We start from the raw sequence: 21,283 nt of genomic DNA on the forward strand, positions 1-21,283 counted from the left end.
CATTCGTGATGGGGCAAAAAAGAATTGTGGAGACAGAAATGAAACGGATGTGACGTCAGTGCTGGCAGTTGAGGCCGGGCTGTGTTCTGGCTCAGCCCGACCCCAACACTGACATCACACCCGCTCCACAAATCAGATGCGGCGGCGATAGCCGCCGGCGCCGCTCCTAATCGCTCCCCCCCCCCTAGCCCCCCAGCCCCCCCCCCCCCCACACATCGTGACATATGCGGCGGCGATAGCCGCCGCTCCTAACGGCCGCTGCCATGCCGCGCATGCGCAGTTGTGACGGCGCCGCTGATTCCCCGCCCGTTCCCCGCCCATTGATATGCTGCGCATGCCCGGTAGTCATGGCGACGCTCGAGACGCCATGACTCTCCTCACAGGGACACTGAAGCCCACACTGCTCCCCGGGGCTCTATGCAGGCCACTGATCTCCTGCGGCCTCTCCTCCCGGTGCATGCCCCGGCCGAGGCATAGAACTGCTCCGGTAACGGGGGGGAGGAGGGGGGTGATGAGTGCGCTGCGTCCCCCACGTCCCCCACAGCACCATCAGAAGCCTCCGAGTCGGCTCCAGCTGACGATGACGCGCTTCTCCCTCTCCCCCCGCCGACACTGCCTCCATCTCCTCTGTGCCGCGATGGGTAGGAATGGGGGGGGGGGGGGGGGGGGAATGCTGAAAGGGTCTGGGTGCAGGGAAAGGATAAGTGTGCTGGGGGGAGGACAAAGTGTGCTGGGGGGAGGACAAGTGTGCTGGGGGGAGGACAAGTGTGCTGGGGAGAGTCAGGAGAGAGGGGGGCAGGACACACACACACATACATACACACTGACACATACACACATACTGACTCACATACACACACACTGACTCACATACACACACACACACACACATACACACTGACTGACACACACACACACTGACACACACCCCCACACACTGACTGACACCCCCCCACACACTGACTGACCCCACACACTGACTGACCCCCCCCCCCCCACACACTGACTGACCCACCCCCCACACACTGACTGACCCCCCCCCACACACTGACTGACCCCCCCCCCCCCACACACTGACTGACCCCCCCCACCCCCCCACACACTGACTGACCCACCCACCCCCCCACACACACTGACTGACCCACCCACCCCCCCACACACTGACTGACCCACCCACCCCCCCACACACACTGACTGACCACCCACCCCCCCACACACACTGACTGACCCACCACCCCCCCACACACACTGGACTGACCCACCCACCCCCCCACACACACTGACTGACCCACCCACCCCCCCACACACACTGACCTGACCCACCCACCCCCCCACACACACTGACTGACCCACCCACCCCCCCCACACACTGACTGACCCACCCACCCCCCCCCCACACACTGACTGACCCACCCACCCCCCCCACACACTGACTGACCCACCCACCCACACACACTGACTGACCCACACCCCCCCACCTCCCCGCACACTGACTGACTGACCCACCCACACCTCCCCGCACACTGTCTGACTGACCCACCCACACCTCCCCGCACACTGACTGACTGACCCACCCACACCTCCCCGCACACTGACTGACTGACCCACCCACCCACACTTCCCCGCACACTGACTGACTGACCCACCCACACCTCCCCGCACACTGACCTGACTGACCCACCCACACCTCCCCGCACACTGACTGACTGACCCACCCCACACCTCCCCGCACACTGACTGACTGACCCACCCACACCTCCCCGCACACTGACTGACTGACCCACACCTCCCCGCACACTGACTGACTCACCCACCCCTCCCCGCACACTGACTGACTCACCCACACACCCCCGCACACTGACTGACACACACACTGACTTACACATACACACTGACACAAATACACATACACACTGACTGACACACACACACACACACACACAGACATACACACACACTGACACACATACACACAAGGAATTCACACTTAGTGCAAATAGCTAATACAGGGGTGTGTGCCGAACACGCGCATTCTAAGTCAAATTTATTTGCGTTTTGTAACTGAAATTGTATTTTGATTTTTAATTAAAACATCACCAACACAAATACAATTTCTGTGACAAAAGTCAAAGAAGTTTCACTTACTATGCGCATGCTCAGCACACACAGCTTTTTTTTTTACCAAAATCTGACCTTTTTAATGTATTTTTTAACGTGCGACTTGGGAATAGGCTGCTCTCTTATGTCTGATCAGCAAGTGCAATTTTTTCTTAATTTTTTTTTTTAACCCACATCTAACACCTAGAAGTATTTTAATTTAATTTTTTTTTTAAAGTGAGACTTGGGAGTGGTTTGATTTCCTCTGGCTGCTCCCTTCTGTGTGATGTCACTGTGTGATGTCACTGTGTGATGTCACTGTGATCAGCGAGTGCTTGTAATTACCAAAATTAGGAATGCAGGCAAATCTTTGAAATTAGCATTGTTTAAAAAACAAAAAAAAAATGTAGTCTAGTAACTAAAGAAATCTGTTTTTCTGGCAATCTGTGGGATTGCAGCTTTAATGCTGGAGATTACAGCTTTTGAGGTGCGCGACAGAGCACATGTCGTCGCGTGGTCGCTCATCGTACTCACTATGGCCGTCCCTATAGAGCTGCTGCACTTTGTTTGTGCCGCGCGCACACTATAAATGCAGCCTACGGCTAAGGCCCGAGTGCGTGCGCGACGGGGTGCCTGGCGGCGCTCGTTCCCGGCATCCGCGTGACGAAATGGACTACTGGGAACTCGCGACGGGGGCGCGGCCATGACGTCACGCGGCTAGTTCACCCTCATTGGCTGAATCGCCGCCGTGGCCAATGCTCGGCCACCGCGCCGAAAGACAAAATTATTTTCTTTTGGTAAAAGCGGTCGCGCACTGCACCTTGTGCCGGGGCGCGCAGACAGCTGCTGGGGGCGGCACCATAGAAGGCCATACCTTGTGTGCGCTGCGCATGCCATCGCCGCCGCGGCCACTGGGGACCTAGCCTAAGTGAGCGTGCAGTAAGAAACAGCTGGGAGTATGTAAGGGAAGGAGATGTCATTGTGCAGATTGCTGTGGTAGTGGAAAGATAAGATCACACAGAAGCTGTCATTCAAGACGCAGAAGCAGATGCATTGTTAAGATTGCTTTTATATAAGCCTGTTATCGCCTCTCTCGCTCTCTCTCACTTTGATTACAAGACACAATTTCTTCCCTTACAAGGCACTACTTGGCCATCTCTTCATGTCCTAACTGCCTTCTATGAAAATACCACTTGTGTAGTAATGGTAGTGATTTTGTCATTTTGAAGCCGAAACTCAAACCGTTAACCCCCCCAACAACTCCCAAAGAAGCCAGACCAAAAAAAAAAAGTATAGGCCATCAATGAAAATGAAAAGCATTCTTGGTTGGAAAGCGTGAAATATTTCTTGGAAACCCGCCGCACATTTTATTGCAAAGCTGAAAATCGCTGCATTGTACATTTTGATTTGTTAAGTAGAACCAATAGTCTCCCAGTTAAGTAAGAGCGGGCGAAGAATAGGATAACTTTTCTTTAAGCGGTTGTGCTGTGAAAGTGGCAGGCTTTTCATTGAATAGAAGGTTAGTGATTTATAGCGTATAGAAGAGATGAAACCAGTGAATTAGAAACAGAAAACCCTTTGTGAGCGCGGATCAGCACTGTTTGCAGGTGTTCCTTCAATGCCCCTTTTGTTTTCATAGCTGCTGCTGTTGCTTTTTGCGCGAGCCTGTGCTATGATGAGACTGGTGAAATATTTACCATTATGGTTTAGCTCGCTGCCGTCTCTGGGTCACTTGGCTGTGGTTTCTAGTGCAGGGGTGCTCAACTGCAGTCCTCAAGCTCCCCCAACAGGTCAGGTTTTCAGGATATCCCTGCTTCAGCACAGGTGGCTGTCAGACTGAGCCTCTGAGCCACCTGTGCTGAAGCAGGGACTGATTGAGCCAAATGCACTGAAGCAGGGGGGACATCCTGAAAACCTGTCCTGTTGGGGTGGGGGTGCTTGAGGACTGGAGTTGAGTGCCCTCGTTATTTCAGATCTGTTGCAGTTGGATGGAATTTAGAACAATTCGGGGCCGTACTATGTCCATGAACATAACTGTTCTCTGGCGCCCTATTACCTGCAGATAAACGGCACAGTAGTTTAACAAAAACACCTTTTACAAATAAAACCCCATTGTCTTCACGTTTCCTCGTGTGAGTCTCATATGGGAGTAACCACACATTGATTTTTGGGAGGGGGGTACTTTAGTGAATAAACACTGAAGCTAAATGATGACTTCCCTTTCTCTTTAATCTGTGGTCCGTGGCCCTGCTGTGTGGTTATTTTCAGCAGTGTCATGGAAGTAATATTCGTTGAAGTATACTGCATATTTAATAATTAAAGTTCAGCATTATGTGCTCCGGACCCCTCAATGGCTGCTATATAAATGCAATACTATTCTGTTTTTTTAATGTTTCTTCTTTCAAGATAATATTCAACCCGTTTAAAGTTGTAGTTCCGCCTGCCTGAGTGTTTTTTTTTTTTTTTAAATATATGGGAAGAGGGGGGGGGGGGGCGAGAGCTGAACTACATTCATTTCAGCTCCGGGGCCCAGTGATTTAGGAGATGCTGACCTCCTAGGGTGCCCCCCCCGTATCATGGAGGAATCATATGACGGGGGATACACAATGCAGGTTTTAAACATCCCTCGGCACACGGACCAATAGGAAGGCGCGACGTCGTATGTCAGGGCTTCTTATTGGCCTGCGTGCCGCAGGAGCTTTAAGAACCAGGAACTAACCAGTTACACCTACGGAGGGAAGTATCTCTGGAACCAGGAGGTCCCCGGAGCAGAAATGAACGCGCCTCGGCTCCGGCGACCCCCTGCTTCGTTACCATTACAGCACATTTTTCTTTAATGAAGTCTGAAAGTATTATTTTACAAGACATTTTCATAGTCGTGGATTTAGAATCCTAATCGAAAAGTGTGTGTGTGTGTGTGTGTGTGTGTGTGTGTGTAATCTCTCAGTATTTCTTCCCGCTAGCCCTTCTTTGCATTCCAAAATGAAGACACCTATTCGGAGAATGGCTGGGCAGTGTACGATGCAATGGCCGAGTTCCGCAGACAGGTATGTGAGTCCAATCATTACGCAAAGGATGATCCGAGGTGGGCAGCGGGAGCTTGTCTCTGGCTTGCTGTGACATTGCAGCTATTTGTGCCAGTTCATTTTGGGGAAGCAAGTAGATTTAAGTTGCATCACCGTACAGACTGCAAAGAAATAACCAGCTTTCTCCTGAGGCCCTGAATCAGAATTCTAATAACGTTGTTGTGAGTTTATTGTATGGTTGATTTTAATCCTTTTACTGCTATTGGAACCGGCGTGTGTGTTCCCTGCAGCTTGCTGCTGGCCTTTCTGGTAGCAAAGTGGTTTAGTTGCTTATTGCCTTTGTTTAAACGTGTTCTTTCCTTAGCGAGTGTGAGACGGCCTTCTCCAAATCTGCGAGTGTGCCTACGAATTCTCCTTTTAGCCTAAACTACATTTCTAGTGATGGCTCCCACTGTAGATGAGGGGTGCTCAACACCAGTACTTAAGACCGCTTCCCCCCCCCCCCCCCAACAGGTGGTAATAATAATAATAGCATGTTCTTGTATAGCGCTACTAGTTATACGCAGCGCTTTACAGAGACATTTTGCAGGCACAGGTCCCTACCCCGTGGAGCTTACAATCTATGTTTTTGATGCCTGAGGCACAGGGAGATAAAGTGACTTGCCCAAGGTCACAAGGAGCCGACACCGGGAATTGAACCAGGTTCCCCTGCAGCAATCTCAGTGTCAGTCAGTGTCTTTACTCACTGATCCACTTTTTCTCTTAGTGGTCAGGTTTTAAGGGGGAGGGTGTCTTGAGGACTGGAGTTGAGCACCCCTACAGTTGAGGGCACAATGGAAAAGAGAGTACATTTCTTATAATGGCAAAAAGAAACCTACATGCCGTACTACCCTTTTTGCAATCGATTATGTAGTCTCGGCATAAACCCTTAGCTCTGGTATAGACGCTTCATATTCACTTCATCAGCAAATTGACATAGAAAACAATAAGTGGTTCGGAATTCTATTCTGCAAAGTTCCATTTGGTACGAGAGGCCCTTCTCGGGCTCCGTGCCCAGGTTGAGTCAGCCTGTTAGTGTATCAGCTGCCAGGGCCCAGCGATCACTCCGCCCTCCTTACATATATATATATGTTTTAATCGTTTTGCAATGAAACAAAGTACATCCATCTAGCCCTTCACTTTCTTATGGGCTCTGATAAATTACATCCCCCCCTCTCTACCTTACATGGAAACAGCTGGCTTGGTTTACAGCTGCTTTTCATTAGCATTGTGAACGGCAAATATGTTGTTGGTGCCTTTGTGTCATTCCATGTTACATGGGTTGGAGAAGCAATCATGCAGATGACCTTGGTATTCTGGGATTCCATCGCCACCTAATGGTCGCATGGCCAAAGTACATTGTTTTTATTCTGGAGCAGTGTGTGGCGGGTGGAGTTTTGATGACGATTTTGCTTATTCCCCTTTTTATCCAAGCGTTTGCCCAACAGTCAGTGGAGAATAACGTTCATTAATGAGCATTACGACCTTTGCGACACCTACCCTTGTCTTCTGGTGGTGCCATTCAACACCTCGGAAGATGATCTCAAGAAAGTTGCGGCTTTCAGGTCCAGAAACAGAATTCCAGTAAGTACGGCGTGAATTTCAAACGTGCGAACTTGCTTTACACGGATTTTGTTGTATCCTTAGTCCGCGCTTATAGTGCTGGCGACGCGAGCGATGACGTCGCCACCAGCGAAAAGTTGTAATTTGATATGAAGCGGCTGTCGCCAGCGACGTCACCAAAGGGGGCGGGCCGCGGTCTCTGATTGGTTTAGAGACAGTCACATGTGGTGACTGTCTCTAAAAAATAAGCGCTGGCGACTGAGTAAATTGATTTATTTTGGAGCGATGTCGCGTCGCCGTCGCAAGCCACTATAAGCGCAGCCTTAATGACACGGGACACTTTCTGCTAGTCACGGCTCTGTCAGTGATTCCCAAACTTCTTCAACAGGACTGCCCCAAAAGCATCTGCTGTGTCTTTGGGTCACCCATTTTCAGGTGTACAAACCAAGATGACAATAAAAAAAATTATATATATATATATTTTTTAACGAATAAAGATTCCACTTGGTGGTATATCAAAATGGGGTTATAATAGAGGGGGGGAGTGCCTTCTCTTTATTATCCCCCCTCTCTCTCTCTGCCACTTTTTCTTTATGTGCTAGGATTTATAATCTCCCTCCTCCCCCCCCACCCACCCCGGTCGTTTGGAGCCCACCGTGTAAATTCCCGTAAGGGCACTCCGTTGACTGGTGCTGAAATCCATGTTGGAGAACCTCCAATTGTTATTAAAAAGTAAACAAACAAGGAAAGGTCGGGCATTAGTGCAGAATGTTTTATATTCACCCGACCACTATCTACTCACAACAAATGGTTGTCCCGTTCCAGGTGTTGTCTTGGCTGCACCCGGAGAACCAGTGCGTCATCATGCGGTGCAGTCAGCCTCTTGTTGGCATGAGCGGCAAACGCAACAAAGATGATGAGAAGTATCTGGATATTATCAGGGAGACGAGCAGTCAAACATCCAAGATAACAATCTATGATGCCAGACCGAATGTAAATGCTGTGGCCAACAAGGTAAGTGACCGGTTTCTCCTTTAGCTCAGGGGTGCTCAACTCCAGTCCAAGACCCCCCCAACCAGTCAGGTTTTAAGGATATCCCTGCTTCAGCACAGGTGGCTGAATCGGTCTCTGCTGCAATTCAGATGGCTCAGTCTTTGAGGGGAAGGGGAAGGGGGAGGGGGCGCGGCAGAGGGGGTGTTGAGGACTGGACTTGAGCACGCGTGCTTTCGCACGGGGGTGCGCAAACTTTTCCCCCTTCACCCCATGCTCGCGCCTCCCCCACCCACCTTCACCTTGTCTCCGCCCGCCGCGGGGTCATGTGACGTTGCGTGGCCCTACGCCGTCGGACACAAGGTAAAGGAACTTACAGATGCCTCGTGCGGTCCCGCGGCATTTAATTTAAATGCTTTTGGGGAAGAGCGTGGGGCCTCTGTGAGCACTGCGCCCCCCTGCCCCCCGCTTTAGCGAATGGTGCAAGCGTTGGATGCTGTAGCAGCCACAGATTATTTGTTGTTTCTCTCTTTCCTCTCCCTCCCCCCCATTATGTAATTATGTATGATATGTAATGTAGATCGCCTCTATTTGTGCCTGTCATCTAACATGCTGGGGCTGTGTTTTTATGTAGCAAATATAACTGAAAGGTATTTGAGCGTTTGACGCACGTATTTAAGGACGGCATTAAATTGCCTTGAGCAAAATAATACATTCTTTCTAATTAACTGTTCAGAATTTGAAAGAAAAAAAGATTTCCGTCATCACACTGATGAATAATTTTAACATAATAAATAAAAATACATTTGTATAACTTTGACCTATTGGTTACAGAGCCAACAGGGTCGTCAAATGAGCCATGGTTCAAACTTCTTAAAAATGACAGAAATGTCACAGATTCATAGATGTTTCAGGATAAAACCTAACTTATGAGCATACAGTATGCATGTCTCGTGGTTGGACGTTCCTTCCATCCTGCTTACAAATTCACATTGTTGTATCAACAGTATTAGGATTTCATTGATGTCCCTAATGAGTTGAATAAATAAAGCCGAACTGTAGAACATCTCCCATATTTCCATTCATTTCACATGTAGGCCAGCAGCGTCTTTTTAATCAACTGATCAGAGCACATTATACTGGAGTACCTTACTGTAGCCAGTTTTGTATATAGTTTTTTTTTTTTTTTTTTTTGTGATCCTTACATTTGATATTTTGGTGTCTAGTGGCATCTAAATGGTCTTTCCTGATCAGTTACCGTAATACAGAGGTGGACAACTCCACTCATCAAGGGCCACCAACAGATCAGGTTTAAAGGATATTCCTGCTTCAGCACAAGTCTGCACACTTGTGCTGAAGCAGTCTTCGATTGAGCCACCTGTGCTAAAGCAGAGATCCTTAAAACCTGACTTGTTGGTGGCCCTTGAGGATTGGAGTTAGCCGCCCCTGCTTTAGAGAATATACATAAGCATGACAGGCTTGCTACGTTTATTTGTAGTAACCCAAAGGAGAGTTGGAAATAGGGATCATCAGTCACCATCACTTGTAGGATCCCCTATAATGTATTTTAATTCAATGTTTGCGCGTAAAGGAAGCTTTTAGATGACTGGGACTATTGGCATCAAACTACACTTGAGCAGGTTGGTTAATTCAAAGAGCAACTTGCCATGAACAAAATAGGCTTCCTACATATCCATCCAGTTGGGGCTGTCAAGGCACCAGGGAACATGAAGCAATCTATAGCCCTACTACTGCTGCTCTGAAAACAAAATACAACATGGGGAAAAAATACACCAAGCTCCCCATGAGCTGCTCCCCTCTGCTCAGGACCAGTGTGCTAGGGGCTAACATTTGCTTGTACTTTGTGGAACGTCAGCCCCTCCCACTGGAATGTTAATGAGCCAAGAGGACTTCGTTTTCACAGCTGCATTGAATCCACCCCTGTGTACATCTGCATTGCCCCATAGGCGAACAGGGTTTAGTGCAGCTGATGTTCAGCCAAAGGGTGTGAGGCATTTGCTGCCATTCGCTGATGTTTGGTGATGTTAAAGCTTTTCTATTTAAATCTGAAACGCACAGGCCCTTTATCTCCTGTACCCAATTTTCCAACTCTATCTGTCCAAGACATGTCTGTGAATTGACTGCATAACACTATACTCTTTTAATGTAACCATGTATTGTTATAACTCTGTGCCCAGGACATACTTGAAAACGAGAGGTAACTCTCAATGTATTACTTCCTGGTAAAACATTTTTATAAATAATTAAATCTTGGTTTATTACCAATTGGTGACAAGTAACTGACAAATATCAGGAGTGGAAATAGTATGGACAAACAGAGTGTTAAATTGGTTGTAAGCTACCAGGCAACAGTTGTGCTGATATATTCAATTGTGTTGTTCTAGGCCACTGGAGGAGGTTATGAGAGTGAGGACGCATATCCAAATGCAGAGCTAGTTTTCCTCGATATACATAACATTCATGTAATGAGGGAGTCTCTCAAAAAACTGAAAGATATCGTTTATCCAAATGTAGAGGAATCTCACTGGCTTTCAAGTCTTGAGTCCACTCATTGGTTGGAACATATTAAGGTAAGTTCACTTTTTGTGTTGGTTTTATCTCCGCCACGGCTTCCAATGTTCCTTGGTTTGAGTCAGTTGCATGAAATAAACCTGTGAACATGTGAGCCCCCTCTCCAGTTTAGAAAGGTATGAGAAGCGGGAGGATAGAATACTTTTATATTGAACTATTTGCTTTCTGTTCTAAGAGATGTCGTTTCATGCATTGTTCTCGGACACGTTCTTATAACGACTCCGCAGCAAGGACAACTTACAGACGCTTTTGATTGTATAAGGGTAAATTAAAGCTAAACTTTGTGTAGCATTGCTGACTAAAGGAAGTAACATTTTAATTTGCTACTTTTCTGACAATATGGCGTCCTTGTGTATTATGATATCGCTTAGCAAGCATGTACATGCTATTGTGTTGCACTGCGTGTGTGTGTGTGTGTGTGTGTGTGTGTGTGTGTGTGTGTGTGTGTGTGTGTGTGTGTGTATGTGTATGTGTATATATATATATATATACAGTGTTCGACAAACCTATACATTTGCTCGCCCCGGGCGAGTGGATTTAACCCCCGGGCGAGTAAATATTGGCCCAAGCAGCACACGTTTGGTACTAGGTGGCGAGTAGATTTTTTTTTGTGTGGCGAGTAGATTTTTTGGTGATTTGTCAACCACTCTGTGTGTGTGTGTGTGTGTGTGTGTGTGTGTGTGTGTGTGTGTGTGTGTGTGTGTATATATATATATATATATATATATATATATATATATATATATATATATATAATTTCCTACTATATTCTCAAAGTTCTGCAATGCTTTAAGGTTTTAATCTTCTCTCTCTCCCATCAGCTGGTTTTGACAGGAGCTATCCAGGTAGCAGATAAAGTGGCCTCTGGCAAGAGCTCTGTGATAATACACTGTAGTGATGGTTGGGATCGAACAGCACAACTCACATCCCTATCCATGTTGATGCTGGACAGCTACTATAGGACCATTGTTGGCTTCGAAGTGTTGGTTCAGAAGGAGTGGATAAGCTTTGGACACAAGTTCTCCTCGGTTGGTATTTCTATAGCTTTTGGTGAAAGTGTTTCACAGACACAGCCACGAAGGTGGTGAGCATTTCATTATTTGCTTAAACCCTTTCATCGTAGTATGCAAGCCATTCTAAATGATTTACTGATGCACATTAATGTATAATTTGTGTATCTGCAAATTATTTTTTTGCGAAAATCAGTGGAGACTAGGGTCTCGGAGAACAGTCTCTAGAAAACTGGTATGCGGAGCTCATGTCTATAATTGGTGGTTCAAACAAGATACCTCAATGATGCAGCGTATAGAAAGTGTATTCTTATAATGGCTTAAACACCTAATTGTCACTGCTGGTGTATCTAGAAGGAAGGAATAGTAACATATGGAAGACCTGTAACCTCTATGGGAATATGTAGAAGTCGGTCAGGCGTCTGCTACAGTTTTCTTCTTTTGGGACTTTCAAGTTTGAGTTAGTCTAATTAAGGACTTCCTTGTTTCATGGGGGAATCTGAATGTGGGGTGGGACATTTTCGGCAGGCTTATTTTTTCCTGCATAATAAAAGTGGACCCTTTTTTATAGAGTGCTCTTATTCCCATTATTTTCTCTATTTAGCCTTTTATTTGTAGGTATGAATATTTGTATTTATTTAGAGCCAACAGTGTTTGCAGCGCTGTACAAAAGAGGTGGTACATTGTTCCACTTGTTTTAGAATTCAATCACTGAATCAGACAATAGGAAAGGAAATCCCTGCTTACAATCCAAGTGCTATACTAGGAGACAGCAGGTGATGGAGTTGGTGCAGTAGATGGCACAATGGTTGGTAATAAGATTGGGCGTGTGGGGGACAGTGCCCATGCTATCGGAGTGCTTCTTTCAGAGGGTGTGTTTTTTTAGGTTTATCTTGGAGGTGGAGAGAGAAGTTGCTTGGCTTATATAGAGTTGTGCAGTAGTTGCAAAGCTGAAGGGGCAGCGATGGGAAAAGGTGTAAGGCGAGAGAAAGCCGTAGACGTGGAAGCAGTGAAAAGGAGATGTTAAGAGCAGAGCGCAGGAGGCAAGCAGGGAAATAATCCACCTTTAAGACCCACCGTAAAACACACCTGCTTAGCGAAGCATATGAGTAGCTCCGCGGCTAATACTATACACCTGATACATAACTCTTGGCCCCCTGCAGACGCACTTACCAGTATGCCCTCCTACTGTCTCTGTACGTTCTTCCTAAAAATTAGATTGTAAGCTCTTCGGAGCAGGGATTCTTTTTTTCTAAATGTTACTTTTATGTCTGAAGCACTTCTTCCAATTATGTGTTAGTTGTATTATTTGTTATTTATATGATCGTCGTGTGTATTACTATTGTGTAGCGCTATATAAATAAAGACATACATACATACATACATACATACATGCATAATGAGATCACAGCTGATCTGTATGGCGGTGAGGATGAGTGCTGCGGAGCTTTGGACGTAGGAAGAGAACTTTGTGGGTTATGCCAGAAGTTCATGGAAAGACAGCTGAGGGATTAAATGAGGAGATGAACAGGGACTGTAGCTGCAGTATTTTGGATAGATTGTGAATGAGAAAGTTGTAAGGCAGTAGGCTACAATAATATAGATGGGAGAGGATCAAGGACAAACGTAAGTTTTTAGAAGTAGGTTGAAAGCGGAAAGGGCGGATCTTGGCAATGTTGCATACAAGAAATGAGAGAGATGTCACACCTAGACAGCATGCTTTGTTGACAGGATAGATGGTGGTTCTGTCTCGTGCTGGAAAAGGGAATATTGGGCCAGGTTTAGGATAGTGGGAGGAGCTCCGTTTCAGATATGTTTTGTTGCAGATTATTCATGTTGGGTACGCCCTCTCTTTATGGCCCAATTAAACTCTATACCGTACCTTCTTTCTGAAAAGCAAATGATTGCTTTAGTATTGATCCACTTGTGAAGTAATCTTTGCATAGCACGTGTGCTAGTGGAAATCCTTTTCAAATAGCCAGTTAGTCTTCACGCACTGTGTCGTATAATTAAACGAAAATGGTCATTTTAAAATACCAAGTAATGCAATTTCTGTCGGTTGATTTGTAGGTTTTGTGTAACCTATTTGATCAGCTCAATGTGCGTGTATAAAACTTCTCCTGTTCTGTGGCATATAGATCTGATGTTATCCGATCTTCGCAACACACAACTCTCGTTTCATTTCAGAGAATAGGTCACGGTGATAAGAACCATGCTGATGCAGACCGATCCCCCATCTTCCTTCAGTTTATTGACTGCGTGTGGCAGATGTCAAAACAGGTAAGGTGGGAAGAGACGAGGCGTCCACACCTGAATACGGCAAAGACTTGTGTTTGGGGAGGGGGGGGGAAATAATATAGCCTCACAAACAGAACATTACCGGTTTGATCACGCGCTCCCAACTCTGGTATTCAGCATCTATCTGTGTGTATGCTGAAAACGTATTTATACGTTTGTACTTTAATGCAGCAAAACATTTAGCACTGCGCAATTTTATCACAGGATTGAAGCAGGGGGTCTGCAGAGCTGAACTATGTTCATTTCAGCTCCGGGGACCCCCTACTTCCCGAGATACTTACCTCTGTAGGGGGTGCCGGTATCTGTGTTCAGTTTAAAGCTCCCGGTCACACGGCTCAATAGGAGGCTGCAAGGGAGGACGTCACAGCGTCCTATTGGCCCTCGTGACATTTAAACGCTGCCGTTTCCATCCCAGCACCCCCTGCGGAGGTAAGTTTCTCAGGAAGCAGGGGTTCCCGGGGCTAAAATGAACACCGATCAGCTTCGGAAACCCCCTGCTTCAATCTTGTAATATTACAAAAAAAAAAAAAAAGTGCTACATATTTTGCTGCTTGAACTTTCTTGTCGTTTTTGTTCCCACTTTATATTTTGCTACTTTAAACTGTAGATATAAATTGTTGGTTTTTTTTTCTTTTCTTTTTCCAGTTTCCCACAGCGTTTGAATTCAATGAGCACTTTTTAATCACCATTCTGGATCATCTTTACAGCTGCAGATTTGGCACATTCTTGTACAATTGTGAATCGGTCCGAGAAAAAGAAGTAAGTAGACCTAAAGTTGCGTGTCTGGTGTTGTATGGCTGAGTGCTTTGCAGTGTCACTGGTCCCGCTGCCACTGTCAGAAAACAATGCTCACTAATAAACACTGTAGGATGAAGGTTCATTTCCTGTTTGTAAGATCTGCAAATGCGAAGTGGTCCAAATGATTGCATGTGTTTAAAGGCACAGTCTGACACAGGACAAACTTAAACTTATAATGGTAATATGGTGTGTGTGTGTGTGTGTGTGTGTGTGTGCGTGTGTGTGTGTGTGTTCTCGTGGCCGTGTTTGGAAAGATTTTAGCCTGGATTTTTGGGTGACGTTGCTCCCCTTTTCTGTGTCTTTACTTCCCCGTCCTTCTTTTTCCAATTTGTCTTTCAGACCCGGAGTGAGCGGACGCGAGCCTGATTACCGTAGCATTGCTGCGGGCAGCCGCGGACATTTTTACTTTATTCATTGTTTTTTTCCCCCCCCAGAAAGTAAAAGAAAAAACACAGTCCTTGTGGTCTTGGATAAACACGGAAAAATCAAAGTACACAAATCCTTTTTACACCAAAGAAATAAATCGGGTGCTGTATCCTGTGGCCAGCATGCGCCACCTGGAACTTTGGGTCAATTATTACATTAGGTGGAACACACGCATCAGGCAGCAAGTAAGTCAATGTTATGTATTCTGCTTGAGTCATTACTTGTTGAATATCATTATTAGGTTGGTGTTGTCCCATCATCGTAGCCATATTTTTTTCGGATGGGTGGTATCCAATGTCTTGTGCAGTGTTTTTCAACCAGGGTTCCTAGGAGCCCTTGGGTTCCCCGGGCATCCCTAAATGCTTCCCTGTAAATTTTCTGGTCATTTAAAAATTGTATCAAATATAGAAGAATTTACAATGCATCTGATCTCAGACGCGCTATTAGAGAGGGTTGGGGTTCCTTACAATACATCTGATCTCAGATGCGCTATTAGAGAGGGTTGGGGGTTCTTCAGAATTTCACATACAGTAGGGTTCCTTAACCAAAAAAAGATTGGAAACCACTGGTCTAGTTGTTACAGGGTCACAAATAACAGGTCAACAAAATAATTCCCCACTCCAACGATAAATGGAAACACTGCTTCCTAGCTGTTGGGTAGTGGGTGTTCAACTGCAGCGTATTAGCTCCCTAGTATAGCACCACTTTGCTACTCGTCTTCTACACATGATGATGATGATGATGCATAAATAAAACCATGAAAACTACAACGATGAGTGTTCCAGGGTCTTTAGAAACCAGTTCCACGTCCATATATTTTGATTTATTCTTCCTCTCTCTCTGTAGCAGCCAAACCCTGTGGAGCAACGCTACATGGAACTGCTGGCTTTACGCGATGATTACGTCCGAAGACTTGAAGAACTGCAAATCACAAATTCATCCAAGATTAGCAACTCCTCCACATCGCCTTCATCCAAGTTGATGTCCCAAGTGCAAACTCCCTTTTGATCAGAAATGCCGTTTTGTGTGTTCAGTAGACCTGCATACTAGACGATATTGGGGGAAGCCGTTTTTAATGCTGCCTTATTTTCGCTGGGACTTGATTCTTCCTCGTTGAAAGGAAATGTGCTTTTTTTTTAGGTCATTCTATTCACACCAGGAAAAATCAACACCCTCTGACACACTGCACTAGTGTGCAATTTGACTTTCAAATTATATAGGAAGAAAGCTATGAATGAATGGGTTTTAACCATTTCTTATTGATTGTGTTTTTTTTTGTTTTTTTTAATGCATTACTCGGTAGGGAAGTCGTAGCTTGTTTTCGGTTTTGCTCGTCATTCGTCTTTAAAAGAAAGAGGCTTTTGTTTAAGGCCTGTGTGACAGGTTTACCTTTTCTGAGAACAATGCATGGTTTCATTTTCTCTCCAACCCTTCCCGTGTTCATCTCGTTGCATCACGAATGTAGGGCCAACCTGCTTCTCTGTGCTGTCCTAGTGGCTCTCTCTTCCACGTACTGGTCAACGGCGGATTTGTACAGCACAATCCTCTGCAGTTTGTTTCTGTTCCCATCCATCCTTTCTTCTTCAATCTCTTTCTTGTAAGTTGACTTCTTCTGGTTTCTTCTGCTTACTTCCTCAATAGTGTTAGGCCTCGTCCAGGGTGGCGTTGAGCGGGCGCGCTGACGCTGGCCGCGATGAAACACATTGCGGCAATGTGTGTGGCCAGTGTGAGCAAGCGCCTGCTCTGCGCATTGAGCAAGCAAATTTGAATTTGCTGCTCGTGAGCGGTTCGCCCAATGAGGGTTGATTACAGATTGGAGAAGAGGATGTCCTATTTATTCGAAATATTATGTCGCAATCCCGCTACTTCGTTTTTTTTGGGGGGGGGGGGTGGGGGTAATAGGTGCGATGGGTGAGAATGTTGCTTTAAAACCTTTCAGCTTTACAAGGCGAGTTGGAAGAGCCTCATGCTTGCCTGACAAATGATTACAGTATATGTAAACGTGCCTTGAAACCATGCCGATTTAGCATGTTACTGCTGCTTTGTAGCTCTGTTCATAAAAAGAAACTCTCGTCCCCGCAGGATTATGAAAACGGGAATCTAAACCCGTGTGCTTAAACATTAAACCGGTTCAAAACGCTCCAGAAATCTAGGTGCTGATAAACTCCGGAGTCAGCGGGTTCATCGCAGTTTGTAAATATTTTAGCAAGTTGTACATTATGCTATAATGCATATAAACCATCACGAGTGAAAATGTAGTCTTACCCACTAGTGTATACTACCATGGAGGGACTAAAGAAAATAGCAGTTTTAGGTTCACTTCTGTTAACTGGTCTTTGGTAATCCCATAGTTCAAATGTTCTTGTGCCTAGATAGCAGTGTCCTTAATCCAAAGTGCTTTTAAAATCACATCTGCACTGCTTCGTGAAGGTACTCGTCCAGTTGTACTGTTTATTCACCATGAAAACCTGTATGTATCTTTAACTATTTATGAAATGGCATTGCTTAAGCATTGGTGTTTCATGCCTAACGAGCAAAGTTCAATTATTCCCCCATTACACGTCCATGTAGTGGGTTATTTTGAAGCAATGTTAAGAATCTAAGAGCACAGTAATGGAAGACCATATTAAAGTAGAATTCTAATAATAATGTAACTAAAACTATATACTTTAAATACATTGTAATAAATAGCTGTCCATGCGACCAGACCTTCAGATAGCTCAGTGGAGTTTTTATCTGAGTTTCCTACAGTATGTTGGCGGAAACGTACAATATGGAGGCAGAAAGGTTATATATAGTGAGTGACTTGCTTTGTGAGTCCCAGATCCATGACTGATAATATCCGTATTGTCAAACCTTTGTTCATGGATATGGATATTGTCGCTCCCTTTATCTTGCTTTTCAATGTGTGATCTGGTCCTTTAAAAAAAAAAAAAAAATATATATCTCTGGTCTCATTTAAACAAAAAACTGTACATTGCGGCCTCCACCAAGGCCAAACTCTGGTGCTTTCGATTTTTTTTTCCCCTTTTATGCGTTCAACATTTGTTGATGACCGGTGTTTAATTGAGGAAGTTTTGCATTCTTAATATTTTGCTTTTTTTTTTAATGTTTGGGTTGATATGAGTAATACATCCCATTCAATGAAAGTTTATCAAAGACCCTTTGACGCAAATCTATATATTATGCTATTATATTTTGGAACTCAAAGGCTTGTGCTTTTTTTTTTTTACTGTAAATTATTGTAAATGTGGTGGTTTAGATAACTATATAAGCACATTGTCAGAAGCCCAGTAGGATATTGTAAAGAATAAGGATGTAAGCAAAAATAAATAAATTCTTTTGTACATACAAAGTTACATTAGAGTTTTAAACCAATAGTTTATTGAAAAGTAAGAAAATGGTGTAGAAACCGGTGGACGGCTACAAAAACAGTATTTTTACAGTTATCAAAACAAGTTGGCTATATAGTTACATATTACTATTAAAGTATTTTGTTGCAAATCCATGTGAATATTAATGTACAACTTTTCTTAAGCCTGGTCTTTAAACTATTCAACGTCCCTGTCACACGTGGAATATATTTATTTTGCAGCTGTATATTATGTAATGTTTATTTCTTTTTGACGGTTACTGTAACTTTTAACAAAACAATGTAACTCAAAGCTTAAAGGATATATCTTTGTAAGGCTGTATACCACTAATGTAAAGCAGAAAGACACCTTACCACAATGAGTTGGTTAATAGTTTATTTTGGTAAAATATTTTCAGAATTCAGGTACAGTACATTGTGCATGTATAAGGAGCAAACGGCTGTATGACTATTTTGAACGTTGTCCAAATACAGATTATGGCTGAACAGACATGGGTTCCTTTCTCTATTTTGTCAGCATGCATGGAAAATGTAGTTTGTACGACATACCGACCAACATTTGTCTAGAAATTTATTTTTGTCTAGAGAGAGAAAAAAAAAATGTATCTATTGCTATTTGGAGATCTGAGCGAAATTGGTAAACTGAAATAAAACTGTATATACTATAAAAAGTATTCTTTGTGATTCTTAAACATTTAAAGTTACAGCAAAATCATGTAAAAAAAAAAAAAAATTTAATATACAGAGCAAGTTATCCCAAATGATTGATCACATCAGAGAGACAGGCTAGTGCTGTGGAATAAGGAAAATAATTATCTGTTCCTTTGCATGTGCAAAATGGTTCAATGCATTCCAATGCAGTCTACATCACTGGGTGGTGGCCAATATTTCCCTGGCTTGCTGAAACTGTAAAATGTGTTTGGAACTGGGAATTTTGTAACCTATTGCAAAACATGTGAAATCATATATGTTGTTTTTTTTTGTTTGTTTGTTTGTTTCTTTAAATTAATCGATTCTGTAGTATTGCATAATAGGGATTTTTTTTTTAAATTTAAATTGTAATGCAATTTTTAATAAGTTTTAAGTATCCTTTAATTTCTACAGCAGGCTTTAACCCACCTCCGAAGCAGTGCAAGATCTTTGCAACACTATCCTGTTTGTGATCATTTGTTGCCAATATTCCCAGCAGTTTGAGCTGCAAACTGTAACAATACATAATGTTACCTTCGTAATATCAGGATGCATTGTAGCGGCTGAGTTACACTGAAGGATTGATTTGAAACTGAAAGGCGGCCATTATGTTAGGCTAAGGCCCCGCTCCCTCCGTCAGTGCGCACGCACTGCAGACAGGCGGGGCGCTGACATACACAGACCGCGATATGCGGTCTGTAGGGAGGTGGGCGGGAGTGGGAGGCTTGACAGGGAGGGGAGTGTGGCTTGAGCGGAGGGACCCGCTACTCCTCCCCCCCCCCTCCATCCACGGGCTCGGGCTGGAGCTGCTGATGGTAAGCAACACACACACACTCATACACACACGCAGGCACTCTCTCACACACACACACACACACAGGCAGGCACTCATACACATACACACACACAGAGGCAGGCACTCACGCACTCAGACACACACACACACATACACAAACACAGATAGGCACTCACGCTACTTTCCCTCCACACCTCCCCACTCCCAGAAGCCTCTCCTCCTCCCGAAGCCTCCCCTCCTCATTGGCTCACAGCCACACCACGTGACGCGTCGAAGCTAGGGATCACAATTCTCTTGTATCCCCCAGCGGCTGACGCGTCACAGCGTGTAGTGAGCTGTGCAGCCAGGGGGGACCGGGACCGGCTCGGGAGGATTCCCCTGCTGGTGGGGAAAGCCCGTGCAGCCGCCCGCGCCGCCGGGCGCAGCGGGTCCCAGGCCGTAGGCACGCAATCAGGATCTTTACAGATTTATAACAGGAGCACCAAATGATTGCCAGCTTGGGTAAGAATGTAGAATTATGCATTGTCACATGCTTTACATATAAATATAAGCCACAAAAAAAAAAAGCGACAAATAAGGGTAAAGTAGTATTGCTGCTTTAACACCAACTACCCACTGGAAAACCCTTGTTGGTTTTGATTATGTATACAAATAAAATGTGTAGCTGGGAATGCTAGTAAAAATAAATTCCAACAATATACAGGCATAACCCGGTTTAAGGACACTCACTTTAAGTACATTTGCGAGAGAGGACATATCGCCCGATAGGCAAACGGCAGCTCACGCATGCGCCTGTCAGCACGTCCTGAACGGCAATACCGGCTCCCTGCCTGTACCGAAGCTGTGTGCAAGCGGGGAGACTATAGAGCTTGTTACACATGCGTTATTTACATCAGTTATACACGTATATGACGATTGCAGTACAGTACATGCATCAATAAGTGGGGAAAAGGTAGTGCTTCACTTTAAGTACATTTTCACTTTACATACATGCTCCGGTCCCATTGTGTACGTTAATGCGGGGCATGCTTGTATACAGTTGTAGATGCAAACAGTAACTTATATAATTGGAAGGTTTTGATGGTTGTAACGTACATTCTTATTCAGTGTTCTACATCAATGGTGCTCAACTCCAATCCTCAAGACCCCCACAGCAGGTCAGGTTTTAAGGATATCCCTGCTTCAGCACAGGTGGCTCGACTGAGCCACCTGTGCTGAAGCTGGGATATCCTTAAAACCTGACCTGCTGTGGGGGTCTTGAGTACTGGAGTTGAGCACCACTGCACACCGTCTCAATATGTTTCAGTAGAAGGGTTGAAATATGAAACGGATAAGGCTGGTAAAAAGCGAGGTCAACGTGGTCATATATTTTGGTCCGATCAGACAGGAAGGAGACAGAAGAAAAACAAACTATTGGTGTCTCAGAAAAAAATAAGCATAAACTTTTGTGAACAGTTGAAATGATAATATTGATGAGGTGTTACCCAAATGCATGACTATAAATGATGAGAAACCTGTAGTAATAGTGTATAACAGGGGAACGCAAACTTCTTGAGCTGTGCCACCATGCAGGCAAGCTGCAGCT

At 44.8% G+C, this 21,283-nt stretch overlaps 1 protein-coding gene across 1 annotated transcript in view; it reads left to right on the forward strand.

Annotated features, from left to right (window-relative positions):
- The window catches only part of MTM1 (myotubularin 1), a 41,684-nt gene extending 22,801 nt beyond the window's left edge, over window positions 1-18,883 (forward strand). Inside the window, exons 6-14 of the mRNA XM_075572667.1 lie at window positions 5,061-5,144; window positions 6,597-6,746; window positions 7,551-7,739; window positions 10,121-10,306; window positions 11,129-11,335; window positions 13,505-13,597; window positions 14,261-14,374; window positions 14,848-15,024; window positions 15,686-18,883. Coding sequence (XP_075428782.1) covers window positions 5,061-5,144; window positions 6,597-6,746; window positions 7,551-7,739; window positions 10,121-10,306; window positions 11,129-11,335; window positions 13,505-13,597; window positions 14,261-14,374; window positions 14,848-15,024; window positions 15,686-15,847 — 1,362 coding nt within the window. The 3' untranslated portion in view covers window positions 15,848-18,883. The remainder of the gene's footprint in view (window positions 1-5,060; window positions 5,145-6,596; window positions 6,747-7,550; window positions 7,740-10,120; window positions 10,307-11,128; window positions 11,336-13,504; window positions 13,598-14,260; window positions 14,375-14,847; window positions 15,025-15,685) is intronic.
- Window positions 18,884-21,283: the final 2,400 nt, after the last annotated feature.

The sequence above is a fragment of the Ascaphus truei genome, chromosome 16, assembly GCF_040206685.1.
Source record: "Ascaphus truei isolate aAscTru1 chromosome 16, aAscTru1.hap1, whole genome shotgun sequence".
Classification (NCBI taxonomy): Eukaryota; Metazoa; Chordata; class Amphibia; order Anura; family Ascaphidae; genus Ascaphus; species Ascaphus truei.